The 24,953-nt window shown below is 39.1% G+C and overlaps 1 protein-coding gene across 3 annotated transcripts in view; it reads left to right on the forward strand.

Annotated features, from left to right (window-relative positions):
* shroom4.L (shroom family member 4 L homeolog) overlaps window positions 1-24,953 on the forward strand; it is a 61,151-nt gene that overhangs the window by 16,217 nt on the left and 19,981 nt on the right. For 2 of the 3 annotated variants that reach the window (XM_041572560.1, XM_018229625.2), the window contains 2 exons: window positions 16,085-16,236; window positions 24,103-24,234. In XM_041572560.1, the coding sequence (XP_041428494.1) occupies window positions 16,085-16,236; window positions 24,103-24,234 (284 nt within the window). The remainder of the gene's footprint in view (window positions 1-16,084; window positions 16,237-24,102; window positions 24,235-24,953) is intronic. The other variant, XM_018229626.2, reaches the window with a different exon arrangement.

Consider the following 24,953-nt stretch of genomic DNA (forward strand, 5'->3'; position numbering starts at 1 on the left):
TTACAAAAAAAAAAACCCTTATCCGGAAAACTTCAGGTCCAACATTCTGGATAAAAGGTCCCATACCTGTATTATGTTACTGTTAGGTGGAAGGAATTTATTATTTTTCTTGAGTGGAAGAGCTGGCCTCATGTAGCATATTAAGTCCACAATTAGTGATGGGGGGCAAATCTGTTAGATTTGCCTAAAAATGTGCAAAAAGGTGAAAAATTCACAAAATGCATTGAAGTCAATGGGGGTCAAAATAATTTTGACGTGTGACAATTTTGACACAAGTGATTCTTTTGTCCAAATGCATTACATTTTTTTTGGCCACAGTGAATTTTTCACAACAAAATTTTGCTGCTGTTTCACAAAAACATTCCCGGGTGGTGAAATGTGGAAATTCCCCATGAATCCATGCATGGTGAATAAATTCGCCCATCACTACCCACAACTTTTCAGGGGATTCTGCATAGTGGGCATATTTTTTCCTGAAGTGCTACTACTTCCTAATGTCTGTGTTGCATACTATATACTATTTACCCCAGGCATTAAAGTGGTTGTTAACCTTTAATTTTAGCTTTTGCCATTGGAATTCATATTTTATCATTTGGAGCATTTGTTTTTAGATGGGGTCAGTGACCCCCATTTGAAAGCTGGAAAGAGTTAGAAGAAGGCAAATAATAAGCAGAAATTATAAAAAAGAAAAAATGAAGGCCAATTGAAAAGTTGGTTTGAATTTGCCCTTCTACAACATACTAAAAGATAAAGGGATACTGTCATGGGGAAAAAAAATTTTTTTTTCAAAATGAATCAGTTAATAGTGCTGCTCCCGAATTCTGCACTGAAATCCATTTCTCAAAAGAGCAAACAGATTATTTTATATTCAATTTTGAAATCTGACATGGGGCTAGACAAATTGTCAATTTCCCAGCTGCCCCAAGTCATGTGACTTGTGCTCTGATAAACTTCAATCACTCTTTACTACTGTACTGCAAGTTGGAGTGATATCACCCCATCCCTTTTTCCCCCCAGCAGCCAAACAAAAGAATAATGGGAATGTAACCAGATAGCAGCTCTCTAACACAAGATAACAGCTGCCTGGTAGATCTAAGAACAACACTCAATAGTAAAAACCCATGTCTCACTGAGACACATTCAGTTACATTGAGAAGGAAAAACAGCAGCCTGCCAGAAAGCATTTCTCTCCTAAAGTGCAGGCACAAGTCACATGACTTAGGGCAGCTGGGAAATTGACAAAATGTCTAGCCCCATGTCAGATTTCAAAATTGACTATAAAAAAATCTTTCTCTTTTGAGAAATGGATTTCAGCGCAGAATTCTGCTGGAGTAGCACTATTAACTGATGCATTTTGAACATGTTTTCCGATGAAAGGATGCTTTTAAGTTAAAGCTGAACTACCTCTTTAATAGAATTTTCTTTGGAATAACAACTCATGTAATTTCCTCATTTGCAATTCAGAAGCACCATCTAAAATTCAGTATAGAACAGCCAATTGGCCTTTCAAAACCCACACTGCCAGGCACTATGGTCAAAATCTTCCAGCCGAAGCTTGGTATAGTGGTTCCTGTACAAGAAGTGATTTACTGTGTACACTTTAAAGGGGTTGTTCACCTTCCAAACACTTTTTCCAATTCAATTGTTTTTAGATTGTTCCGCAGAAATAAAGACTTTTTTCAAATACTATCCATTATTTATTTTTTACTGTTTTCCCAAAATCTAAGTTTATAGTGTAATGTCCCTGACGCTGGTGTTTTGAGTCTGGCACCACGGTAATTCAGGAGCAGACTCTAAACTGTTACAATTTTGCAACATTTAGTTGATACATTTTTCAGTAGCATCTATGAAGTATTAGCAACTATTGTATCAATTCTAACAGTTGCCTGTAATGAAACCCAGAGATTCTGCTCAGCAGGGACAAAGATAAGAAATGTTTCAACTAAATGTATCCATTTAGAACAGTTTACAGGGTCGTCGACCCCTACTCCCTGGGCTGCTTCAGAAGGTGAAAAATGACACTTTACACTTCAATATTAGAAAAACTGTCACACATAGAAAATATAAAGTCATTGGAAAAAGTCATTATTTCTGGTGAACTATCTGAAAACAACTAGTTGAAGGTGAACCACCCCTTTAAGCCATTTTAAGGGAAAACACAGAGAAAAGAGTGATGGAAACACTAAATACCTCATCCTGCAAGCATTTATTGAAATGCTGTTAGTATGCTTTAATAGACGCAAATATTTTTCTTTGTTGAACGACCGATATTCGCGAAATCCGACCAATCCGTCAAATTATCGTGCAGTTAGTGGGATTTGAACGATCGTACATCTTACGATTTTTCGTCGACATCTGTCAGAAAATTGATCGGCCAGGTTAAAACATTTTTATAGGTCCCAGTGCAATCTATCCATGTTTGCGGGGCCAAGCAGGCAGCTACCCTTCAGTTTTGCTGGCAATGTTTTTTTTAGTTGATGGACACATCGTACATTTAAACGATCATTTCAAGATAATCGTGGTCTCACGATGAGTAAAAGTTCTTTTAAAAATCTTTACATCTATGGCCAGCTTTAGGCTGTGTTTCCCAAACTGTGGAGCTGTGGCACGGAGCAGATGTTTTGGGGAACTTAGCCTGAGTACAATTTGTGGCTGAATGATTTATACATCAATATTCCTATATCTGTAAACTTTCTATGAGTGGGGCCCAGAGTCAAGGTTGTGCCCAGATTTGTGGCAAAATATTAAACCACTTTCTGAGGGGCTGCATCTCGGGAAATTACGACCCTGGTTGTCCCACACCACCCTTCTATGCTTTTGGAGAAAATTCCTTATTTAACTTGACCCTTAGACTATGCCTGGCCTCTTACTTAATGGATTTTAGCCAGATAGTACGTTTGGGGGCCAAAATCCATGCTGTGTGCCAATGGCATGGATTCCAGTTCTGTCAATAGGCACACGTAAAAAAGGTGCAAGAGAGGAGAGTGATCTGTGTTTTTTCAGTAGCGATATTGAACATTTACTTTAAGCCTTAGGCCTGAACTTGTAATTTCCTGGTATTTTTTTTAATAGCTCAGAGTACAGTGGAGGTTCTGCCTTGCACCTGTTTTATTATATGCTGACTGTGTCCATGTTTGAATAAGACTACGACAGGAGAATTTGTTGTGGTTGTTTAAATGATGTGAGAGAGTCTGAAAATGCTTTGCTGGGAGCCCTATGGCCACAGCCACAGGCAGCATTTAAAACCCTTACCTTGCCTGTATCAGCAATAGCCACTTCAGAATTTTCAGGCCCTAAACTGAACAGTGTCTAGTACAGTATTGTTCCGATGGCATACAAAATGCTGTGTGTGATATAGGCAATAGATGTGCAGGTCCTCTGTAGTTATGAGAAGCTTGACTGTTAGGCTATAGGCCCTGTCATATTTGTACAGCATTGTGTGTTAATCATTTACAGGGCATAGGGATCATCTTTATTTTTTTTCTTGCCATTTCTAGCACTAGCCTCTTTTTTTTTTTCCTGGCTCTTGTCCTAACCTCCTTTTACTCTGACATACAAAAGATTTCTTGTCCCGTCGCATATTTTGACGGCTGTGGTGGGATGAGTCCCCACCCTTCTGTAATGACCCCCCCCCCCCTAACTGGGGCTCTGCCACTCCAAGACTCCATTAGGCAGCATAGGCACAGTTTAGCACAGAGCACGGAATTAAACCACCATTAAGGCATTCCATATATCTGGCTATTGGACAAGGTAAATACTCATATAAATAATTGTTTAATGAATGTTTTAATCTGCATTTTACTAACCAGAAGGCATTCTGATGTATATATAATTAGCAACTTCGGACTCGGGTCAGACCAGACTTAAAGTAACAGGATTGGGATAATAAAGGCAGTTGGATATATGGAAAAGTCACTTGAAGAAGTACTGTAGTTTAGATTGACAATGCTTGTTAACAAATCACATTTATACATCAATGGCTCACATTTCTTAGCAGGAAATTGGAAATATTCACAACTAATGTATTAAATTGATCTGTAGCAAACCAGTAAAGCTTGGATTATTGGAGCTTGGAATTGTGTGGAGCATTATCATTATGGGCTAAACTGAAATGAGCGCACCGCACCTAATGCATCACATTGGAAAAGTTAAAGTCAAAATTCAGAGGGTTGAATATTATTCATGTCTCTCTGCACAGCTATAAAACGGAAGTGTTTCTTATATTGAATAGGTCAGTTTCTGCCTAGAAATATGTTCACCTGCTACACTGTTAAAACCCATACATGTAAACCAAATATTTTTACGTTTATGATGATGTAATCCCTTTTGAATTTGTACCTGTAGTCTGCTGTTGGGTGTTTGAGGTAACCGGAGGGCCACAGGTTTTACATTCTTATAAAAGTCCCAATTTGTATTGCAATGTGTTTATCACATCTATGCATTGTACGGCGCTGAGGCTCCTTAACAGTGCTTTACATATAAAATTATATAGTGAATAAAGTACCCCCTCTTGTAAAATATAAGGATATTATAAGTTACCGAGGAGTTTCATGACCATATAAAAACACGAGGCCGAAGGCCGAGTGTTTTTATACAGGTCATGGAACTCCGAGGTAACTTCTAATATCCTCATATTTTACAACTGGGGGTACTTTATTTATTATAATACACAAATTTTAGTAAGTCATGTGACAGAAATGACATCACTACTCACCGTTTATAACTGATGACATCACTACTCACCGTTTATAAGGATATAATTTACAGGATATTCATGGCTTTTGTGTATTATATATGCATACTGTATTCAGCCATCTTTTATCTTTGAGTAAACAGCCTCACCCAGCCTTTTGTGTTCAATGGAACCCACTGCTTCCAGAAAAACTGTAGGCTTTTCAAAATAAAAATATCAAACATTCCAGTGACGTAACTTTGCACCTGCAGGTCCCTCCACCCCAAAAATGCTATATGATAAAGCGGTTGTGAGGGCTATTCCCTGATTCCTCTTGCCGATCTACAAAAAAGGTGGGGAGCCCATCCACTGGACAGCTGGAACTATAATCAAATAACCTGTTACACTCAAAAGATCAATGAGGTGGACTGGAGCAGACCGTTAAAAAAAAAATTTGAACAAGCAGTTGCTATTATTAAACCGATTTAGAGGTTTTATAAATTATTATTAAATAATAGTGTACCCCCAAAGCAACCAGCACTTAGGGAATGGGAAAGAGAACTCTTACAGAGACTGTACAAGTCACTTTGGGAGATATCTTTGGTCTCAATTCACAAAACTTCCTGTGCGATAAGAATTCAAGAAATGAATTACAAATTAATCACTAGGTGGCATTACACACCTGTAAAACTAAAGAAAATGTATCCAAACAGCTCGGATATGTGTTGGAGATGTGATCGTGATAGAGGCACACATGCCCATATCTGGCTCACCTGTCCGAAGTTAAAATCATTTTGGCTAAAGGTTTTAAATGTTATAAAGATAGTCACATGCTGCGCTATAAAACTTTATACGACGTAATAAAATAACCTATGTACATTTTTATATATATATCTATATATCTATCAATTATCAGCAGACCAGCACTCCCTTTTAAAAAGGGTCCAAATGTGGACCGAAACATCGGTTTGATACCATGACAATAAAAAGTATTACATTTTAAAAGGGAGTGCTGGTCTGCTGATAATTGATATACATACAATTACCGTGCACCCCGCTACTAGCAACAGCCTTGGATTGAGGATACTCATTGGAAAGAGTGTATGTATGTATGTATATATATATATATATATATATATATATATATATATATATATATATATATATATATATATATAATTTACTCCTTCTTTACAACTATGTAATTATACGCCCTACCCCCCTTACCCTTCTTGCCTTTTGTTTTCCCCTTCCTATTCTATGTTGTTCTGTAATTAACTATCCTAAATAAAGAATAATATAAAAAAAAGGCCAATTGAAATGTTGCTTTGAACCACCCCTTTAAAACAATGTAACAGGAGTCTTCTCCAGGAGTTTTACAGCAATGACAGCTGGAACGTTTTGTCACCCACGATTATTCTCTGGTACAGGGTCTCTTCTTTTTTTTTTTTTCCCTCTCCAGCAGCTAAAATGGAAATCGCCACTGGGGAAACCTAAGCAGCACTACTTTCTGAAGTAGCCTGAAGTTTTCACATAGGGAAACTTCAGCCAACCTCATGCCTGCATATGTTTCCCCCACAGGGTTCCACCTGGAGAGTTAACAAAAGTTTGATTACATTGCAGTTGACAAAACGTCTGTCATTGCCGATTATCAGCTGACTTGCAACATTGCTACAGCGCTATCCGTTCAGAAAATGTAAATAGCCAAATAATTTTAAATTCATTGAATTTTTTTAAAGGGCATGTAAGGGCAAAAAAATAAAATCCCATTTTTACTTTCTTTAATGAAAAAGAAACCTATTTCTAATAATCTTTAATTAAAAAATGTCTACCGTTTTTATAAGAAACCTGACTGTATGCAGTGAAATTCTCCCTTCATTTACTGCTGTTGATAGAAATTGTCAGACAGTCCCTAACTGCTCTGCAGGGAAACAATCATACTTATGAACAGCAGGGAGGCCACCCGCCTTACCTCCCAACCGTGCAGAACTCAAGCAGCTTTGTTTGTTTCCCTGTAGAGCAGTCGCTGACTGTGTAGAGATTTGTATTGGATTTTATTTTGGCTTTACATCCCCTTTATTGTTTCCAACTCCAACTGCAAGGACAAAGATCATGGAGGCAGATTTAAACAGATAAACTGGGATTCTATTTGGAGGATTATTTTGCTGCAGCCACTGGTTCTGCAGAGTTGGAGAAGGTATGTATTAAACAATACAACAACTATAAAATCCACATTAGGACCCAGTGCAGTCTGCCTATTCTGATTATTAATCAGTCTTGCTGTATCTGCTTTTGGCAGATATTATTTGACTTGTGCTGTTTTGATAATGTATGATCCCTATGCAGCCCAGACCACACTGAGCATGTGCACAGTCTTGGTCTTGCAAAGATGTTTAACAAAGTTACAAGATGGTGACCCTCTGTGGCCAACTTTGAAAGAATAAATCATTTGTTTGATTAGGCTTGCGGTGCAGTACGTTTGTTTAGAATGCAAAATACAGCATTTCTAGCGTTATTCTATTTCAGACTTTACATATATATTGCAAAGTTGCTTAGAATTCAATTTCATCAGTGTAAAAAAAAAAACTAGTGGCGGACCCCTTTAAAGGTTAAAAAAATCTGCCCAGCAATAATTTGAGGTATGTAAATTAAATAAAATACATTTTCCGTATGGGATGCTATTTTCTTTTTGAAAACATGTACCTGTGAATTTATTTAGCTCAATATATAACCCATTAGAATTGTTCATTATATACCCTGGGCTGGGTAGTGTCTGGGTGTCATTAGTGTACATCTATTCTGCCTTGAAAAGCAGAATATAAGGGGTCTAAAATATATTTTGCTGTGTTACTTATAAAATACTGACTCATGCTATTGCCTTTGGTATGTTCTGTAAAATCTCTATGTTCTAAAGTTATACAGTGGTGGTGGGGGGGGGGGGGGGGCACACACTGGGCTCTCTAATTTGTTCTCCGGAAAAATAAACACAATCTGAGAGGGAAGGGGTTATATCGTGAAGCAGGAAATGCTGTCTGGGTGTAAAGGTCCTTTCAAAAACCAATCCCCCAATCACATTCTACCCCCTTAATAGTGCCTCTGAGATGCAACGGGGGAATTGAGGAATTTCGACAAGCAGAGTTCCTCTGACCACACAGAAAATCCTTTTCCAGCATGCAATTCCAATATAACTATAAACCCTGCATTTGTAACTCTGTTCCCATGAAAGAGCTAAGAATGTATCCTTCTTGTATAATACATAATGTGTTTATATGTGTGTTTCATAGACTCACACACTTATATAACCTGCCCTGCTGAAATTCAAAGATCACTTGCTTGCATGTGATATGTGTCTGTTTTCCCATAAATGTGTAGTATATTAAGCATCCGTGTTTTTATGGCTCTCTGCCTGCAGCTGTTTCTAAATAATTTGCTACCTGATGATGATGGAAGAGGTATTTCGGTGGCAGCTAATTTGTCATACTTTCCGTAAGTAAGTAGTAAACCCAAAAATAAAATCTTGTATACTGAAAGCAAGTGTCATTTTTATCAATTTCCTTATATAAGGACATGTGGGGGTTTTTTTTGTATATCAAAATCCAAATTTTTCTGATGTTTTTTAAAAAATAAAGTCAGACCCTTATTTGTCATTAAAATCAGATCCACAAAAACTGCGACTTTTTTGGATTGTTGCACGAAAAATCTGAATTTTTCAGATTTGACGCCTGAAAAGTCCGTTTTTTTTTTTCTTTTTTTTTTTTTTTTTTTGTGGAATCATCAGAAAAGCCCATAATGTTTGGATTATCGTACAAATCCCAGCACAGACCATAATATCTTCTTTTTGCATCCTCCGGGGGTTTTAGGTTGGTGATTGTAATGACTTTGGATACCTGAATTATAAAAGGGGTGGATCACCTTTAAGTTAACCTTTCGTATTTATGGAATGGCTAATTCTAAGCAACTTTTCAATTAACTTAATTTTTCCATTTTTCCATTTTTTTTTAATTATCTGTCTTTCCACTGACTTTTCAGCTTTTAACTGGGAGTCACTGACCCCATCTCAAAAACAAATGCTTTGTAAGGCTACATATATATTGTTATTGCTACTTTTTTTACCCCTCTTTCTATTCAGGCCCTTTTGTATTCATATTATAATCTCTTATTCTAATCAATTCATGGTTGCTATGGTAATTTGTTGAAATTGTCAACCGGATTTCTGCCAAATAAAAAGCCAAATAACTCAAAAACCACAAATAATAAAAATTAAAACCAGTTGCAGATTTTCTCAGAATATCACTCTCTACATCATACTAAAAGTTAATGTAAAGGTGAACAACCCCTTTAATAATTATAGGTACTGGTTAGAGTAGCTTTTGCTACTATTGAAAGTAAGTACTGGGCTAGGGTTGCCACCCGGCCGGTATATTACCGTCCTAGCCTGTAAAACACCTGGCAGGGCCGGTATAGCAAATTTACTGGCAATGTAGCTGCAGGTAATTTGTAATTCTCTTAACAAAAGCCCTTGCCCTCCGGTGAAAACGTACCTTTTCTTCACCATCTTGCCCTCGTGTGATGTGGCTTTGCTCCCTTTTGCTGTATGGCCCACCCCTTTAGTCCCGCCCCCACCACTGGCCGGTAGGTGGCAACCCTAGATCGGGCACTGTGGTGTAGGGTGTCCCTGAAACATGCAAAAGTCACAAATTGATTCGTTTGTGCAGGGGCTGGTGGGGTTTCAGTGGATTTGGGTTTTAAAAGGGTGTCTGGATTATGCAGCATTGGATTCAGGCGTAGATTTTTATTGGCTCCCAATGTTAACTTTGCTAGGGTACACTCTTGGAAGGCTACTAACATGTCCAAATTGGTCCCTGGACTTCTCCCATTGACTTATACATGAACTCGCCAGGTTTAAGGTGGCGAATAGAATTTGAGTTCTTAAAGGGCCAGAGTATGATAAATCTCGAAATTCTAATCAAATTCACAATTTCACAATTCGAATTACATAATTGAATTACATAATTCACAATTCAAATTTAAGAGTTTTGACGAAAAAAAACCCCGTAAATTTGAATTTTCGATCAGACGCTAAATGAATCTGGCCCTTGATATTTTATCTCCATACATGCAATGAGAAAACAGAGTGTTTTGGCAAGTTATACTTGATGCCGCTATTTTTAAAAAGTGAAGATACCGAAATAGGAGCACTGGTACTTTTTATAGTGGTGATCCTATTCTTCAGTGACAGGCCTCTTGTTAGGGAATCTTAGCCTAGCCTAAGATTCCATTGTCTCTGTTGCCTGAAGTTCGATTTTTTCCTACATGCAGATTGTTTGACCTGTTGGCCATAATGAAGCAAATGCCTACTTCAAAGGATAGGCATAACTATTTATTATTAGATAGTGGCTGTCCATATAGACCAGGTGATTATTCTTCAGTAGAGAGAGTCAGCTTCCAGCCACCGCAGGTGTAAAAAGAAGGGCAGTAACTGCAACGTCTGCAGGGGCTGTCAAAATAGTATAGAGAACCCTGTAATGGGTGTATACCAATTGAATACTGTATATGTGTGCAAATCAGATCATCTTCCATATAGAGTGAGGGGGTTCCTAACTATATAGTTTGAGGCCCAGTAACTTAGGCCACTTGCTCCAATAAATGATGTATGATGAACACCCTGTACTCTATAAAATGTAGCAAATGTACTTATTGTGAATGCAAATAATACCATTAAAGATAGTTGCTGCTCACAATTCACCCTCCTATACTCCTTTGCGAAGCATTTGCCTGCTTCCTAGACCTCCCATAGGCACAAATAATTTACATTTTTGCATTTTCTTTGTAATATCACCCTGTTAACAATAGATTTTGGATACTACCACTAGATGGCACATGCGATACATATAGTCCAATCACTCCATACAGTCCCCTTTGTACTAAAAAAAAAAAATAATGTTAAAAGGGGTTTTTGTAGATAACAAGTTGTCTAATTCTGGGCAGGGTCATTATGTGGCTACTAAAGCAAATAAAGTTCTGTCTTGCATAAAAAAGGGCATTAACTCAAGGGATGAAAACATAATTATGCCTCTTTATAGGTCCCTCGTGAGGCCTCATCTGGAGTATGCAGTGCAGTTTTGGACTCCAGTCCTTAAGAGGGATATAAATGAGCTGGAGAGAGTGCAGAGACGTGCAACTAAACTGGTTAGAGGGATGAAAGACTTAAATTAGGAAGGTGACTGTCAAGGTTGGGGTTGTTTTCTCTGGAAAAAGGGCACTTGCGAGGGGACATGATTACACTTTACAAGTACATTAGAGGGCATTATAGACAAATCGCAGGGGACCTTTTTACCCATAAAGTTGATCACCGAACCAGAGGCCACCACTAGAAGACCACAGACTAGAAGAAAAGCAATTTCAATTGAAGCAACGTAGGTGGTTCTTCACAGTGAGGACACTGAGGTTGTGATGGCTGCCTGGTGATGGCTGATTCTGTTAATGCCTTTAAGAATGGCTTGGATGATTTCTTGGACAGACATAATATCAAAGGCTATTGTGGTGCTAAACTCTATAGTTAATATAGATATGGGTATATAGAATTTATGTGTAAAAGTTTGGAGGGCTGTGTGTATGGATGCGGGTTTTCATTTGAAGGGGTTGAACTTGATGGACTTTGGCTTTTTTCAACCAGATCTAACTATGTAACCAGGGCCGGCCTTAGGTCTACAGGACCAATTGTGCCCAATAGGGCCCCGCACCTCTGGGGGCCCCGCACCACAGGGCAGCACAGATAATATTTCCCTCAGCACATGATGCTGCCTGGCCTGCCCCCAACTTTGAGAGTTCAGCCCATCCCAAATCCATAGGTCCAGCCCACCCCCAACTCTGATAATCCAGCCTATCCCCCAACTCCATAGGTCTAGCCTGCCCCAACTCTCATAGGCCCAGCTTTCCTCCAACCTTGATAGGCCCTGCCTGCCCCCAATCCAACCAAGTTTGCTCCCAAGCTGATCGGCCCAGCCTGCCCCAAACTAATTGGCCCAGTCCACTCTCCTATTTCCTCCCTCTCTCTCTTACCCTGTGTGCCCCTATTATGTGCCCCTATTTCATCCCTCTCACTCTTTTACCTTGTCTGCCCCTTTCCTTTCTATTTTGTGCCTGTATGCCCTTATTTTCCTAAATAATTGGTGTGTCAGTAGCCAGCAACACTTTGTCTAGGGGCCCCGCCAACATGGTCCCAATTGGGCCCCACATTTGATAGGATCAGCCCTGTATGTAACTATGATGTTGAAATGCACCTAAAATTGCCATTTTAACTTCCATGGTACCTTGTGGAAAATGTATGTTTCTTTTGGCAAAGTATGCCAATTACCTAGTTACAGTGGATTATTGCTGTGATTTTTTGTGCAAAGACAACAAAGGAGCTACACTATGCTTTGGTTGTAAACTACTTTACGCATTTTTTTTAGCTTGCATAAGTGCTTCTGAGCAGAGGCCAGCCTCTTCCAGCTATGTGTTGGTAGGCAATGCCAAGGAGAAGAGAAGATGGAGATGCAAAGTGGCAAGGAATGTATATAGTGTAATAGTGAATTATCACTGGTAGGGACGTGGAGATTAATACAGACGAAGGTGGACTGGTGTGGATCAGTAGCATACAATAGTTCAAAAGACTATGGCTGTATGTTGGTGGTGCTCTATCCAGAAAACTTGCTGCTTGACTTGGTTCCCTTGTTCCATATAGTAAAGAAGTAGGATGGCACACACTGTTGCAATCGTGCTAAAACATAAGTGTTTTATTTTGATCTCAAACACAACGTTTCGGAGGTACAACCTCCTTTCTCCTTTAAGGAGAACATTTGATAAAGGAGGTTGTACCTCTGAAACGTTGTGTTTGAGATCCAAATAAAACACGTATGTCTTAGCACGATTGCAACAGTGTGTGCCATCCTACTTCTTTACTATATGGACTGGTGTGGATCATCTGATCACAAGATCTTTTAAAACAATATTGTCTTGTAGTTTTTTTTTTTTTTTAGTTTTTTTTTATTTCTATTTTGTCAGGTGCCTTTACGAAGCCAAATATGTCCCAGGAACTAAAGTGTCTGTCTGTTTGACATGACAGCCTCGCTTGGTGCCTGCCTCCACTTCTCTCCATTTGCTGGCTAAAGGACCTCTTACAACAATGTGTCAGCCCACATTCAACACATGCCACTTTAATGAACTATTTAGTTTGAGGACACAAGCCTGAGCCCTAAAGTTAATAGAACACTTTGTGCTTTTCAATGGCTGGAAAGCGCACAAAATTACCTCCTGCAGACTCAATTGAGTGGAATAGGAAGTGCCTAATAGTGCTGGCACTCTCAGACATTCCCTATTGAAGTCAAAAGACTGCCTTAAAATTTGACATGCAGTGGGGATTATGTAAGCATTACATTCGGGGGGCAGATTTACTAAGGGCCGAGTGAATTTTCGAAGTTAAAAACGTAGAATTTCGAACTATTTTTAGGGGACTTCGACCATCGAATAGGCCTTAATTCGACTTTGATTCGAATTGAAAATACTTTGAATATTTGACCATTCAATAATCTAAGTACTGTCTCTTTAAAAAACGTTGACTTTAAAACTTATCATCTTAAACCGGCCGAATTGCTATGTTAGCCTATGGGGACCTCCTAGAACCTATAGCCTTCTAAGTTTTTAGAAGTCGAAGTAAAATCGTTCGATTTGACTTCAACTGAAAACGGCCAAATTCGATTAAAAAAAAAACTTTCGACATTCGAAGTAATCCAAATCGATGGTAGAATTTCTAAGTATTTTCCACTTCGAAATTCGACCCTTGATAAATCTGCCCCTCAATGTGCCTTCCACCTTTATCAATGATCTAAATTAATATATTGCTATTTAGAAAATGCATGGCATGTGTTAATGTCTTGAACAAGTTAAAAGTTAAACCCATTTTATTCACTAGTCTCCCCAGGGTACAAGGTTTACTGATGCATCCGAATTCCCATTTATTGATACATCCGGGGGTGGAGAATAAAGTTCCATTTGAAATGTAGTGCCTTGCAGTCTCTTTATCAAAATGTGTGCATAATTCCTCATATGTCACTGCCTGCTCTATTAATTTAGAAATATTGACCCAAACTCCAATGAAATTGCACTCCCAGCAGTCATTTGAAGTGCACCATTAAAGGAGAACTAAAGCTTAATTGGCTTAAATATTTTTTTCACCCAGTGACGCCCATCACTGTACCCGTTCCAAAGTAACAGGTGGGACTTGAGATTTGAAGGAAAATTATTTGGATTTAAATTTAGAAATTATTCAAGACTATAAGTAGAATTTTGAGGCTCGCCTTCTAGCATTCCATTTTATTAAAGAGCCATTATGCAGTGAATAATGTTACACTGTTAGAGTTGGTATCACCCACACATCTGTACACTGAATATCATGTGAGCAAACTAAAATTTCACAATAGACAGCAAGAAGAGAATGTGTACTTGTTGTATTAGGAGTGTACATATACACTGGTACTGAAAGACCGTAGCTAAATATGTGATCTGGAACTCAAAATGCAAATAAACCATACTGAGCTTTTGGGCAAATAGCGGTTATTTTCCGATTTTAATTTTATATACCCTTCAATTAATGAGGAACAAATTTGTGAATTAGCGGACAACCCATGTTTTCCCCTAACACCATTGATTTTCCTTTAAACATACATCCTTTTCACTAAAGGAGTTTGCCTCTCATTTTCCTGAAATACAAGTTGTAGTTAAAAATTACACAGTTTAACTTTTACTTCTCTGTATATTTATATTTACTCTGTACTTGGGTTATTGTCATTGGTTAAAGCTTTCTACATACAGTAGAACACAATGCCAATGTTTCAACTAGAGATCACAAAGGGATTGTTGGTGTTGGCAAAGACAAGCAATATGTCCTCTCCATCTTGTATTTTTGTTCAAAAACTATAGAAATTGGCACTTCATAGAATACAATGCGTTATTGCATGAACCACTCGCTGTTTTACTTGGACCACTGTTTCAGTGGGACCAGCAGTTTCTCTCAAGTGCTTTATTACAAGGTCTAGCCTTGAGAAAGGATGGTGGTACAGCTGAAAAAATGTTATCCAGAATGCTTAGGACCTGGGGCTTTCCAGATAATGGATCTTTATGTAATTTGGAGCTTCATACCTTAAGTCTGCTGGAAAATCATGTAAACATTAAATAAAGCCAATTGGCTGGTTTTGATTCCAATAAGGATTAATTATATATTGGTCTTGATCAAGTACAGTTTTATTATTAAAGAGAAAAGGGAAATCCATTTTTGGATTATTTGGATAAAATGGAGTCTATGGAAGACAGCCTTTTTGTAATTTGGAACTTTCTAGATAGTGGGTTTCTGGATAATGGATACCATACGTGTGTTTGGTATTTGTACTTGTATTTGTCTATATGTATTTTGTGTTCACAGCCTCATTGCACCCCTGCCTAATGGGGAGAGAGAGAGAGAGATTTGTTGCAAAGACCCGCACACCAATGTTATTTTCCTCAAAAATAGTGATTTTATTTAGTACATAAATCCGACGTTTCGGCCTACATTTGGGCCTTTTTCAAGGATGATGTATGTGTGGGTAAAGGAGGGGTGCATAATTTGAGTGGAGAAAACAGTGGGAGAAGAATAGACCTGTAGGGAGCAGTGGACAGGAAAATAACTAAGACTAAGAAGCTGGGGGGGCTTGTAAAGTGAGTCACATATGGGTGGGTGGCTTGAGACAGCAGTTGGGTTGTGAATTATTGGTTTGGGTGAAGGGTTGTAAAGTGTAAAGTAGTTTCCCCTTTGGTACCAATGTTACTTGGAGGGGGTCTGGTTGCAAATACATTATACTGTGTGTGTGTGTGTGTCTATATATATATATATATATATATATATATATATATATATATATATATATATATATATATATATATATATATATATATATATATATATATATATATATATATATATATATATATATATATATATATATATATTGTAGCTCAGATTATGTTCTGCAGGAGTGTGAGCAGTCATTTTGGTTGTTTGACTTTGACTCATTTTTCATAAGTCCGTGGAACTGTGTGTAGATAATATCCATGGTGAGCTGCAAGCCAGCAGAGAGTTTAGGTTGCCACTAATACAAAGTGAAAATGTTCTGACTTATCAGTCCTGTAAGTGTTGCCTTGAGCTTTGCAAATAGTGCAACTTCCACCACATTCCTATGTATACCCTGCTGGCCAAAGGTGTCAAGTCACTCCATATGCTATGAATTTTGACATTTGAGATTTGCTGTTTGTATGAGATGTGTGTGTGTATATAATTTTTTCTGTACTTTTTTATATAGTGAAAGGGTTAAAGTGGCTCTATCTACTTTATGTTTTCAGATTGAAAATGGTGGGAAAGCATCGATGTGTGAGAAGATGGAAGTTGGGGATGAGCTGGTGAATATAAATGGCACTCCATTGTATGGCTCCCGACAGGAAGCTTTGATCCTGATCAAGGGCTCTTACAAGATCCTCAGAATGATTGTCAGGAGGTAATAAAACTTTTATCAACCTACTAGAGAGAGAGAGAGAGAGAAGGGGCTGCCTCTTTGGTCCTTAAATTATCTCTGTGCCTTTGTTTATATCAGTCCACATTGTTCTGAGAAACCTTCCTGCCATCGTGTGGTGAATTGAGGCAGCTGTACCTCGGCACATATGTTCCAGTCAAAATATGCATTACATCCATCTCCAAGCTGTTGTTTATCTATTGATGTCTGTGTGTTTACTTTACAGATATTATCATCATAACATGTCCAAAATATATACATGTTTGTGGCAACAATGTAAAACTTTTCAGTAGTGTGAGACATTTCCAAAATACATTTTGTGCAGTACAAGATCCCTTGTGCAAGAGTTTTCATTCAGCCTTACAGGCCTTATGTCTGACACCCATGGTGGCCTTGGAACCCAAGAACAGGGCAAAACTAAATAAAAATCAGGCCCTTTCCATTAGAGGCAATAGAAGGGAGGGCACATGGTTACGTGCAATTGAAGAAAATACTTTAAGCTGACCATAGACGCAAAGATCCGATTGTACGAATCATCGTACGATCAGACTTCCCCATTGCCCGACCTGCCACTAACCATTCCGATCAAATAAAGTACAAAACAATAGATCAGCTGATGTTCTGCCCCTGAACGCAATCGTATGAAAGTTATGTCCGACAAAAGCTAGCGACAGTCTCCCTCTGAAAATCGTATGATTGGCAATACATGCAGAGATATTATCGGCAGCCGACAGAAATCTTTTAACCTGTCCGATCGACCATACGAAAAATGTCGGGATTTGTACGATATCTATGGCCAACTTTAGAGTAGGTTGGTATGTCACTGGCCCTGCCTGTTGATGATGATAGAGAAAAAGTTCACCAGTATTTTTACCTCAAAAGGCAACCATGCCCTAGTCTAGGTGTCTTAGTTTATAAGGGAAAATCCCCTTGTACATGAACTTGTAAAAAAAACTTGTAAAAAATAGTGTATCACCCACTATGGAAAGCAGAGGAGTTTCAAGTCCCAGATTGCATCACATTACAATGGTAAAAGGTGATAGAGCGGTTTCATTTCCAAAATGTTTTTTTTCTGTTGTGTGATTCATGCAGAGGAGCACCAAAATGAAATTGAACATGGGCCACTCATGGTTCCAGGTTGTTTTGGTTTAGTTTGCATTATAAAGCTACATAAAGGGAAATATTTCAGATTGATCTATATATATGCCTGTCTGCATGCCAATATTAAAAATATTCTGCCTTGTTTTTGACATTTGTAACAAACTGCATGGGTCCAGATCAAAAGTACTCACATCTCTTAAACTGAGAGAACGCTCAAAATGACCCCTCCTCTTTGCTTCTAAACATGCCCTTTGCCTTTTTTTGTGGCTCACTTCTATTTTTATTTATTTTCATGCAGAAGCTGCCCCTCTGTACAAATAGATTGGTAAAATACCAATGTGTGTTCTATTATCAGAAGACATTGTCCTTGTCAGTGGCGTAACTACCAGGGGTGCAGGAGGTGCGATGGCACCGGGGTCCGCACCATATTGGGGCCCACCGGAGCCACGATAATGGGGAGATCGTGGGTGTTTGGGCAGGGGGAGATTTTACAGCGCACGCGATTCATAAGGGGGAGGGCCCGACAGGGGGGCCCAGGTGCTCATCCTATACCAGGGCCTGCCGGTGAGTAGTTATGCCACTGGTCCTTGTGTTGTGATTGTTGTGAGGTATCGGTGACCACCATGCTCAGAAGCTAAATTGACATATACATTGTCATTGTCAGACATCCTGAAGCTGAAAGTCCTGATGTTATATAGGTATTGCTAGTGTACTGCTTTAAATCGGTATGGCAGGCATGTCCAAAGTGCGGCCGGGGGGCCAATTGCTGCCCTTTTTCACAATTTACACTGGCCCTCAGCCTCCATCATGAAAATAATAATAATGTGGCCCCCAGCACAGTGCAATCAGGAATAGCATAGCCATAACAGTAATATTTGTGCACATTAGTGAAATGATCTGCCACTTGGTCTATACTGCTGCCTGTGTGCTGAAGGTGTTGGCAATAGACACATACTGGAACGTAGAGACGAGCTGTTTTCGCATACTTTTTTGGGGCTGAAGGTGTCAATAGAAGTACTGACGTGCCAGTACAGTAAACTAATGAAGTATGGCGTCACTATGTTCCAGTATGTGTCTATTGCTAACACCTTCAGCACACAGGCAGCAGTATAGACCAAGTGGCACATCATTTCACTAATGTGCCCAAGTATTACTGCTACGATTACTCGATTCCTGTAATTTAATGTTAATGGTTCAAAGAATGTCGTGCTGAATAGTCGGCCCCCACACATTTTCACCTCACCAAATCTGGCCCTCGGTGCAAAAAGTTTGGGCACCCCTGAGGTATGGACATAATCCACAGTGTAAGCATTCAGCTGAATAATATATCCTGCACAAAAGATGTCCTTCTACTAAACTGATTTTTTCTAAGGTTATGTATTCTCTTCTAAGCACTGGGAAAACCTTGTTTCTTGTTAACCCCAGTCCAGTTTACTGCGATCAGATGCTTTGGTTTTTATTAGGTTAATACATACTTTTCAGAAGTATAGATGCTGGCATTATTTCTATATTTGCAATATTTTTAGACCTGGCACATATTTCAGAGGATCTACCCTTCATTTTCATTTATTCTTTAGCTACCCCATAGATGGAATCTTGCATTTACTAGCCTGTGTCCTGAGCCAAACTCCCATAATCCTCTAGGAGTGACAGTCGCATGCATTGTTCCCTGGATTTCTGTCTCCCTCTTTCTCTCCCTATATAAATAAACACTGTATTGTTTGTAAGACCAAGGCGCTTCCTGCCAGGCCGGCTAATTGCCTAGAGATTTCCTACACTGGTGTGGGGGGAGCTATGGAATGCGGCCCCTCGAAATAATATACATGGGGAGGGGAAATAAACAGACATAATGGCTCACATTCTTAGGTAGTCACGACAGTCCCACAGGGGGTGGGAGCTGAACATGTTTATTGCATTTATAAGGTAATCTTATTACAGAGGGCAGAGGCTGGGTATAAAAGGAGAATGCAGCCCATGTATGTATAGTAGATATGCAATGCCACGTTTATTCTTCTGGATAAGGGCAAGAGTAACAAGTCTTGTACTTTGCAAAACACGCAGATTTGTCTTCAGGAGTGTGAGTGGAATTGATACCCCCTAGCCTTGCCACCCCCTATGTGGCATAGTGTGTATAGTAAGGCAAGATATCATTGGGAAAATAAGTATAACTGAGGATTTGTGTGTATAGAAAGGCAAGGTGGGGTCAGTGACGTTATTTGAGGTGAAATATTGTGAGAATTACAGGTTAAATTATAAATAAAGGGGCCCCACAATTGGCATTTTGCCCTGGGCCTGCACATACACCTGCGGAGGTGGTTACATTTGTCCCATAGCCCATTCCTCTCAGGAACAGCTACAGTCCATGCCCACTCAACCTTGTATCTGTACAGCAGCCTATATTATTCCGTGTCCCAGTGGGACATACAGGCTGCCCTCTTCCCCTTTGTGATATAATGAGATCCCCAGACAGCTTGGGAACAGCTACAGTCCATGCCCACTCAACCTTGTATCTGTACAGCAGCCTATATTATTCCGTGTCCCAGTGGGACATACAGGCTGCCCTCTTCCCCTTTGTGATATAATGAGATCCCCAGACAGCTTGTGCATTAAGCAACCTGCATCTTATTCACTATGTTCTGCCTGCTCTTATCTCGCTCTCCTCCGTTTCCTCAGCCTTTCCTGAAAGGTTCAGGAATGTCGGGGAGGGGACCACTGGCAACGTCACACTGTATTTGGGGACACTCCTTCTCCCTCAGACACATCTTCAGCAGCCCCCCCATGCTGTCCTGGACGTCTGCAGGGCACCTCTCTCCCTCTTGCTCTCCTCCCAAAAATCACTGGAAAAATGCTCTCATTTTTCTTTCATAAAACTAAACTCTGGATTTGTGTCAGCGACAGATGGTGCTCCTTTTCCTCTCAGTAGATCTGAAATTGAGACGGTTAATGTCGTCTCCCTCTCCACCCCCACTTTTGCCTCTTTGGGCTGTTTTGATTTAATTCTACACTTGAGCATCTCGCTACTGATTTGCAGTCTCTGGTAAGTGCTGCTGCTCTTGTCAGCTGTGCTGACAATTTTACTGCCTGTCCGATATCCGTTTGCTAAGTATTACGCGCCTTTTGGTGCCACTGAAGGAGTTAACAATTTTAAGGTTGGATATGGCGGGGCAGTGGAGCCATGGTGGGTTTTTGTTGCCTGCTGCCAGTGTGGTTACTGTAAACGCTACAGATTTTCCCATTGCGTTCTGGGTTCTTGTGCATGGTTTTTGTGTTTATAGTGTGAATATAAAGGTGTGTTGGCCTTTGCAGTCTCCTGGGTAGTTATTCTTTAATTCCAACCTCAGCAGTGTCAGCTTGCTTTCTTCATGCTGTTGAAGGACTACATCTCCCAGTAGTCTTTGGCTGTTATAGGGATGCTGCAAGTTGTATTCAACTATCAGCTGCTGGACATGTGACATTATTTTTGTACATCCATGGGCACAGGGAACCTTGCAGCTCTTGGACTGCTAAACTAAAATTCCAGCATCCCCTGCCAGTTTCTTTAAGTAAATATATATATATATATATATATATATATATATATATATATATATATATATATATATATATATATATATATATATATATATATATATATATATATATATATATATATAACCCACTTAAGCTGACCATAGACGCAAAGATCTTATCATACGAAACGAGGATTCGTATGATTTTCGGACCGTGTATGGAGAGTCCCGACATTTTTCGTCCAGCGGAGATCGATCGTTTGATCGATCGTACAGGTTAAAAGATTTCTGGTGGCTGCCGATAATATCTCTGCCTTTATTGCCGATCGTACGATTTTCAGAGGGAGACTGTCACTAGCTTTTGTCGGACATAACTTTCATACGATTGCTGTCAGGGGCAGAACATCGGCTGGTCTGTTCTTTTACTACTTTATTTGATTGGAATGGTTAGTGGCAGATCGGGAGATGGGGAAGTCCGATCGTACGATGATTCGTACGATCGGATCTTTGCATCTATGGCAAAGCTTTAGACTGTAAGCTGTATGGAGCAGAGACCTCCTTCCTCTTGTCTTTTTAACAATTGCCAATTTATTTTGAGATTATTTGTATTTTTTTGAATTCTTACAGTATACAGGGCAACCTCAACAACTTGTGCTATATATATATATATATTCTAATATACTGTACATATACAGTTATTGAAGTTATTACCTTAAAGGGTGTTGTTCACCTTCCAAACACTTTTTTCAGTTGTTTTCAGATTGTTCCCCAGAAATAAAGATTTTTTTCAATTACTTTCCATTATTTTTTTTCTACTGTTTTTCCAAAATCTAAGTTTAAAGTTTAATGTCCGTGTCTTTGGTGTTTCAGTCTGGCAGCTCAGTAATTCAGGTGCAGACTCTAAACTGTTACATTTTTGCAACATTTAGATGATCCATTTCTCAGCAGCATCTCTGGAATATTAGCAACTATTGTATGTCAAACAGCTGCCTTTAATGAAACCCAGAGATTCTGCTCAGCAGGGACAAAGATAAGAAATGCATCAACTAAGGGTAAGGCCACCCACACTGGGCGTTTTGGGGAGATTTGGTCGCCTGTCGACTAATCGCCTCGTCTTTGCAGCGACCAATCTCCCCAAACGCATTCCCTCTTTCTGTGCCGGCTAAAATGAAAAAACGCCGGCGCTAATCACATGCGGCGTTTGGGCGACTTCGGAAAACGAATCGCCGCGTGTGATTAGCATCAGCGTTTTTTTCATTTTAGCCGGCGCAGAGTGAGGGAAGGCGTTTGGGGAGATTGGTCGCCGCAAAGACGAGTCGATTAGTTGCCAGGAGACCAAATTTCCCCAAAACGCCCAGTGTGGCCTTACCCTAAATGTTTCAATTGAGATCAGTTTACAGGGTCGCCGCCCCTTCCCAGAGCTGCTTTAGAAGGTGAAAAATGACACTTTACACTTGAATATTAGCAAAGCCGTAATAGAAAATAGAAAGTAGTTGGAACGAGTCGTTATTTCTGGTGATCTATCTGAAAACAACTAGTTGTTTGAAGGTAAACAACCGCTATTAGACAAATCCTTTACTCTTGTGCATTTTTTAAAGCAAATCCCCTTTGTAATTTTTTTTTAGCATTTAAAGGGGAAATTAACATATAAGTATATCATTATCGAATAGAGTATATTAGAACTTTTCAGTTGATGATTTGCCATTCGCTTTTGCCTTTTTTTCTACCTAACCTGTAACTGGTCAGCCAGTTACAAAGTGGACATATGGTAGGAAATCTTTATTGCTGTTTCTGATCAGTCCCTTTCTATTTGGCCTCCGGTATATCATTCAAACAACTGTCTGGTTGTTAGATACCATAGTGACCAGCTAGTAGTTTATGTGCAAATAAGTTGTAAATACAAAAATAAAAAAATATGCGTAATGTAAAGAATTTTTTCAGTTCCGTTGGTTTCAGATGCTGCACCTGAATTACTGTTCTGCCAGATTTAAACACCAGAGACACCAACATTTAACTTTAATTCTGGGGAACAATCTGAAAACAACTGATCTAAAAAAGGGTTTGGAAGGTGAACAACCCCTTAATATAATTTTTGCAACAAGTATTTTGGCACTGATCCTCAATGGAAAAAGAAAATATTGGAAATATGTGTATGTGATAAAACTGTTTTCTTATGGAATTATTTGACATAATAATGATACCTTTATTAACATGGGAAAAACGGGATAGGAACAAGGCTGTGTATTTATTTTTTTTGCTCAGTTATCTCAGCTTTATCTGGCTTGTGATCAACTATTCATATTATATACATCAATGTGTTTAGTGAATATAAACTTACTAGGCAATATTTAGGCCTGTACTATTTCAAGTTCTATTAACTTTGCTTGTGAAACCTTTGCCCCTGAATCAGCTGTACAGGCTGATACATTAGATAGCTTTAAGAAGGGGTTGGATGGCTTTTTAGCAAGTGAGGGAATACAGGGTTATGGAAGATAGCTCATAGTACAAGTTGATCCAGGGACTAGTCCGATTGCCATTTTGGAGTCAGGAAGGAATTTTTTGGAGAGGCTTCAGATGGGTTTTTTTTTTTTGCCTTCCTCTGGATCAACTGGCAGTTAGGTTAGCTTGATGGACTTGGTGGACGTGTCTTTTTCCAACCAAACCTACTTACTATGTTACTATGAGTTTTTAGCCTCCCATTTAGGCTAATTCAGAAAGCAAAGTAAGGGTTCTGGGACACAGCACCCCTGCAATGGCATCATTCAAAATAAATAAATAATTGGCATATGCAGGATGTTATATATGTTAGATTAAGAGAGTGTTAGCTTAGTGGTGTCTTTACATCTTTAATATGAGAAATATATAGTAACAACTCAAGGCAAGGTGTCTTATCCAATCATTGGCCCTAGAGTCATCTGCTGGGGCCTATAGGGACCTTTTAGACGAGCAACGAATCAATGTGCTCCTTGTCCAACGGGGTTGGTCCCATACAAGGGTAGATAAGTTGCCAACCCTCTGAAACATCTGAATCGGCAGCTTGTAGCTGGCAGTGTATGACCACCATTAATTGCTTAATTGCATTAATTGCTGTGCTTTGTATGTTAATAGCCTATAACGAAACATGCAATAATTTTCAGTAGTGATGTTTTCCTTTTATATTCAATAAGTGTTTATATCACTTGTATTTGATTTTTCGGTCTGAATAAATACTCATTCGCTTTATCACTATTATGTTTATAAGGAGGAACGCTTCAGCAATCAGACCCCACTCATGGCACCTTGCAAAGCTATCCGAAGTCCACCCGGATGTGGCCAGCATGCAGTACCCCACAGATGCCTTCAGCTTGTCTTGGCACTCAGGCTGTGAAAACAGGTGGGAAAATGTTGGGGAGGATCTCATACTTATAGGAGAACTAAACCCTAAAAATGAATGTGGCTTAGAATACCATATTTGACAAATTGAACTTATTGTACCAGGCTAATGTTTCAGCTTCTCAATAGCAGCAATGATCTAGGACTTCTAACTTGTCACAGGGGGTCACCATCACGGAAAGTGTCTGTGACACTCCAATGCTCAGTGGGCTCTGAGCAGCTGTTGAGAAGCTAAGATAGGAGTAGTCGCAAATTATCCATCTGAAAATTAAGTTTGTCTATAATATAAGCTGATGCTACAGGGCTGATTATTCAATTATGATGCTAGTTGCATTGGTTTCTGTGCTGCCATGTAGTAATTATCTGTTTTAATTACTAATCAGCCTTATGTGACATTTATATTCTATGTGTACTGTATATTGTGAGCTGTGCCAGAACTTTGCTCATTCCGCAAATGAATGAGCAAAGTTCTGGAGGGGAGTAAGAAAATGCTTAATCCAAGAAGCTATTCCCTGCAGTATTAAGGTAGGAATCTTAGGAGAAATGTTAGGAGTGCCAGTGTGGCATTTGCTTTTTGTGGGCTTGGTAATGTGTGCCCTTTGGCTTTGATTTCCTATGAAAATCTTTCAGAAATATATATTTGTTAAAATGAGAAATGAATTTAAAAATTTAATACTTCTCGCTATAACAAATTACAAGAAATCTGTTCTGGTTTCACTG

Source organism: Xenopus laevis, chromosome 8L, assembly GCF_017654675.1.
Source record: "Xenopus laevis strain J_2021 chromosome 8L, Xenopus_laevis_v10.1, whole genome shotgun sequence".
Taxonomy (NCBI): domain Eukaryota; kingdom Metazoa; phylum Chordata; class Amphibia; order Anura; family Pipidae; genus Xenopus; species Xenopus laevis.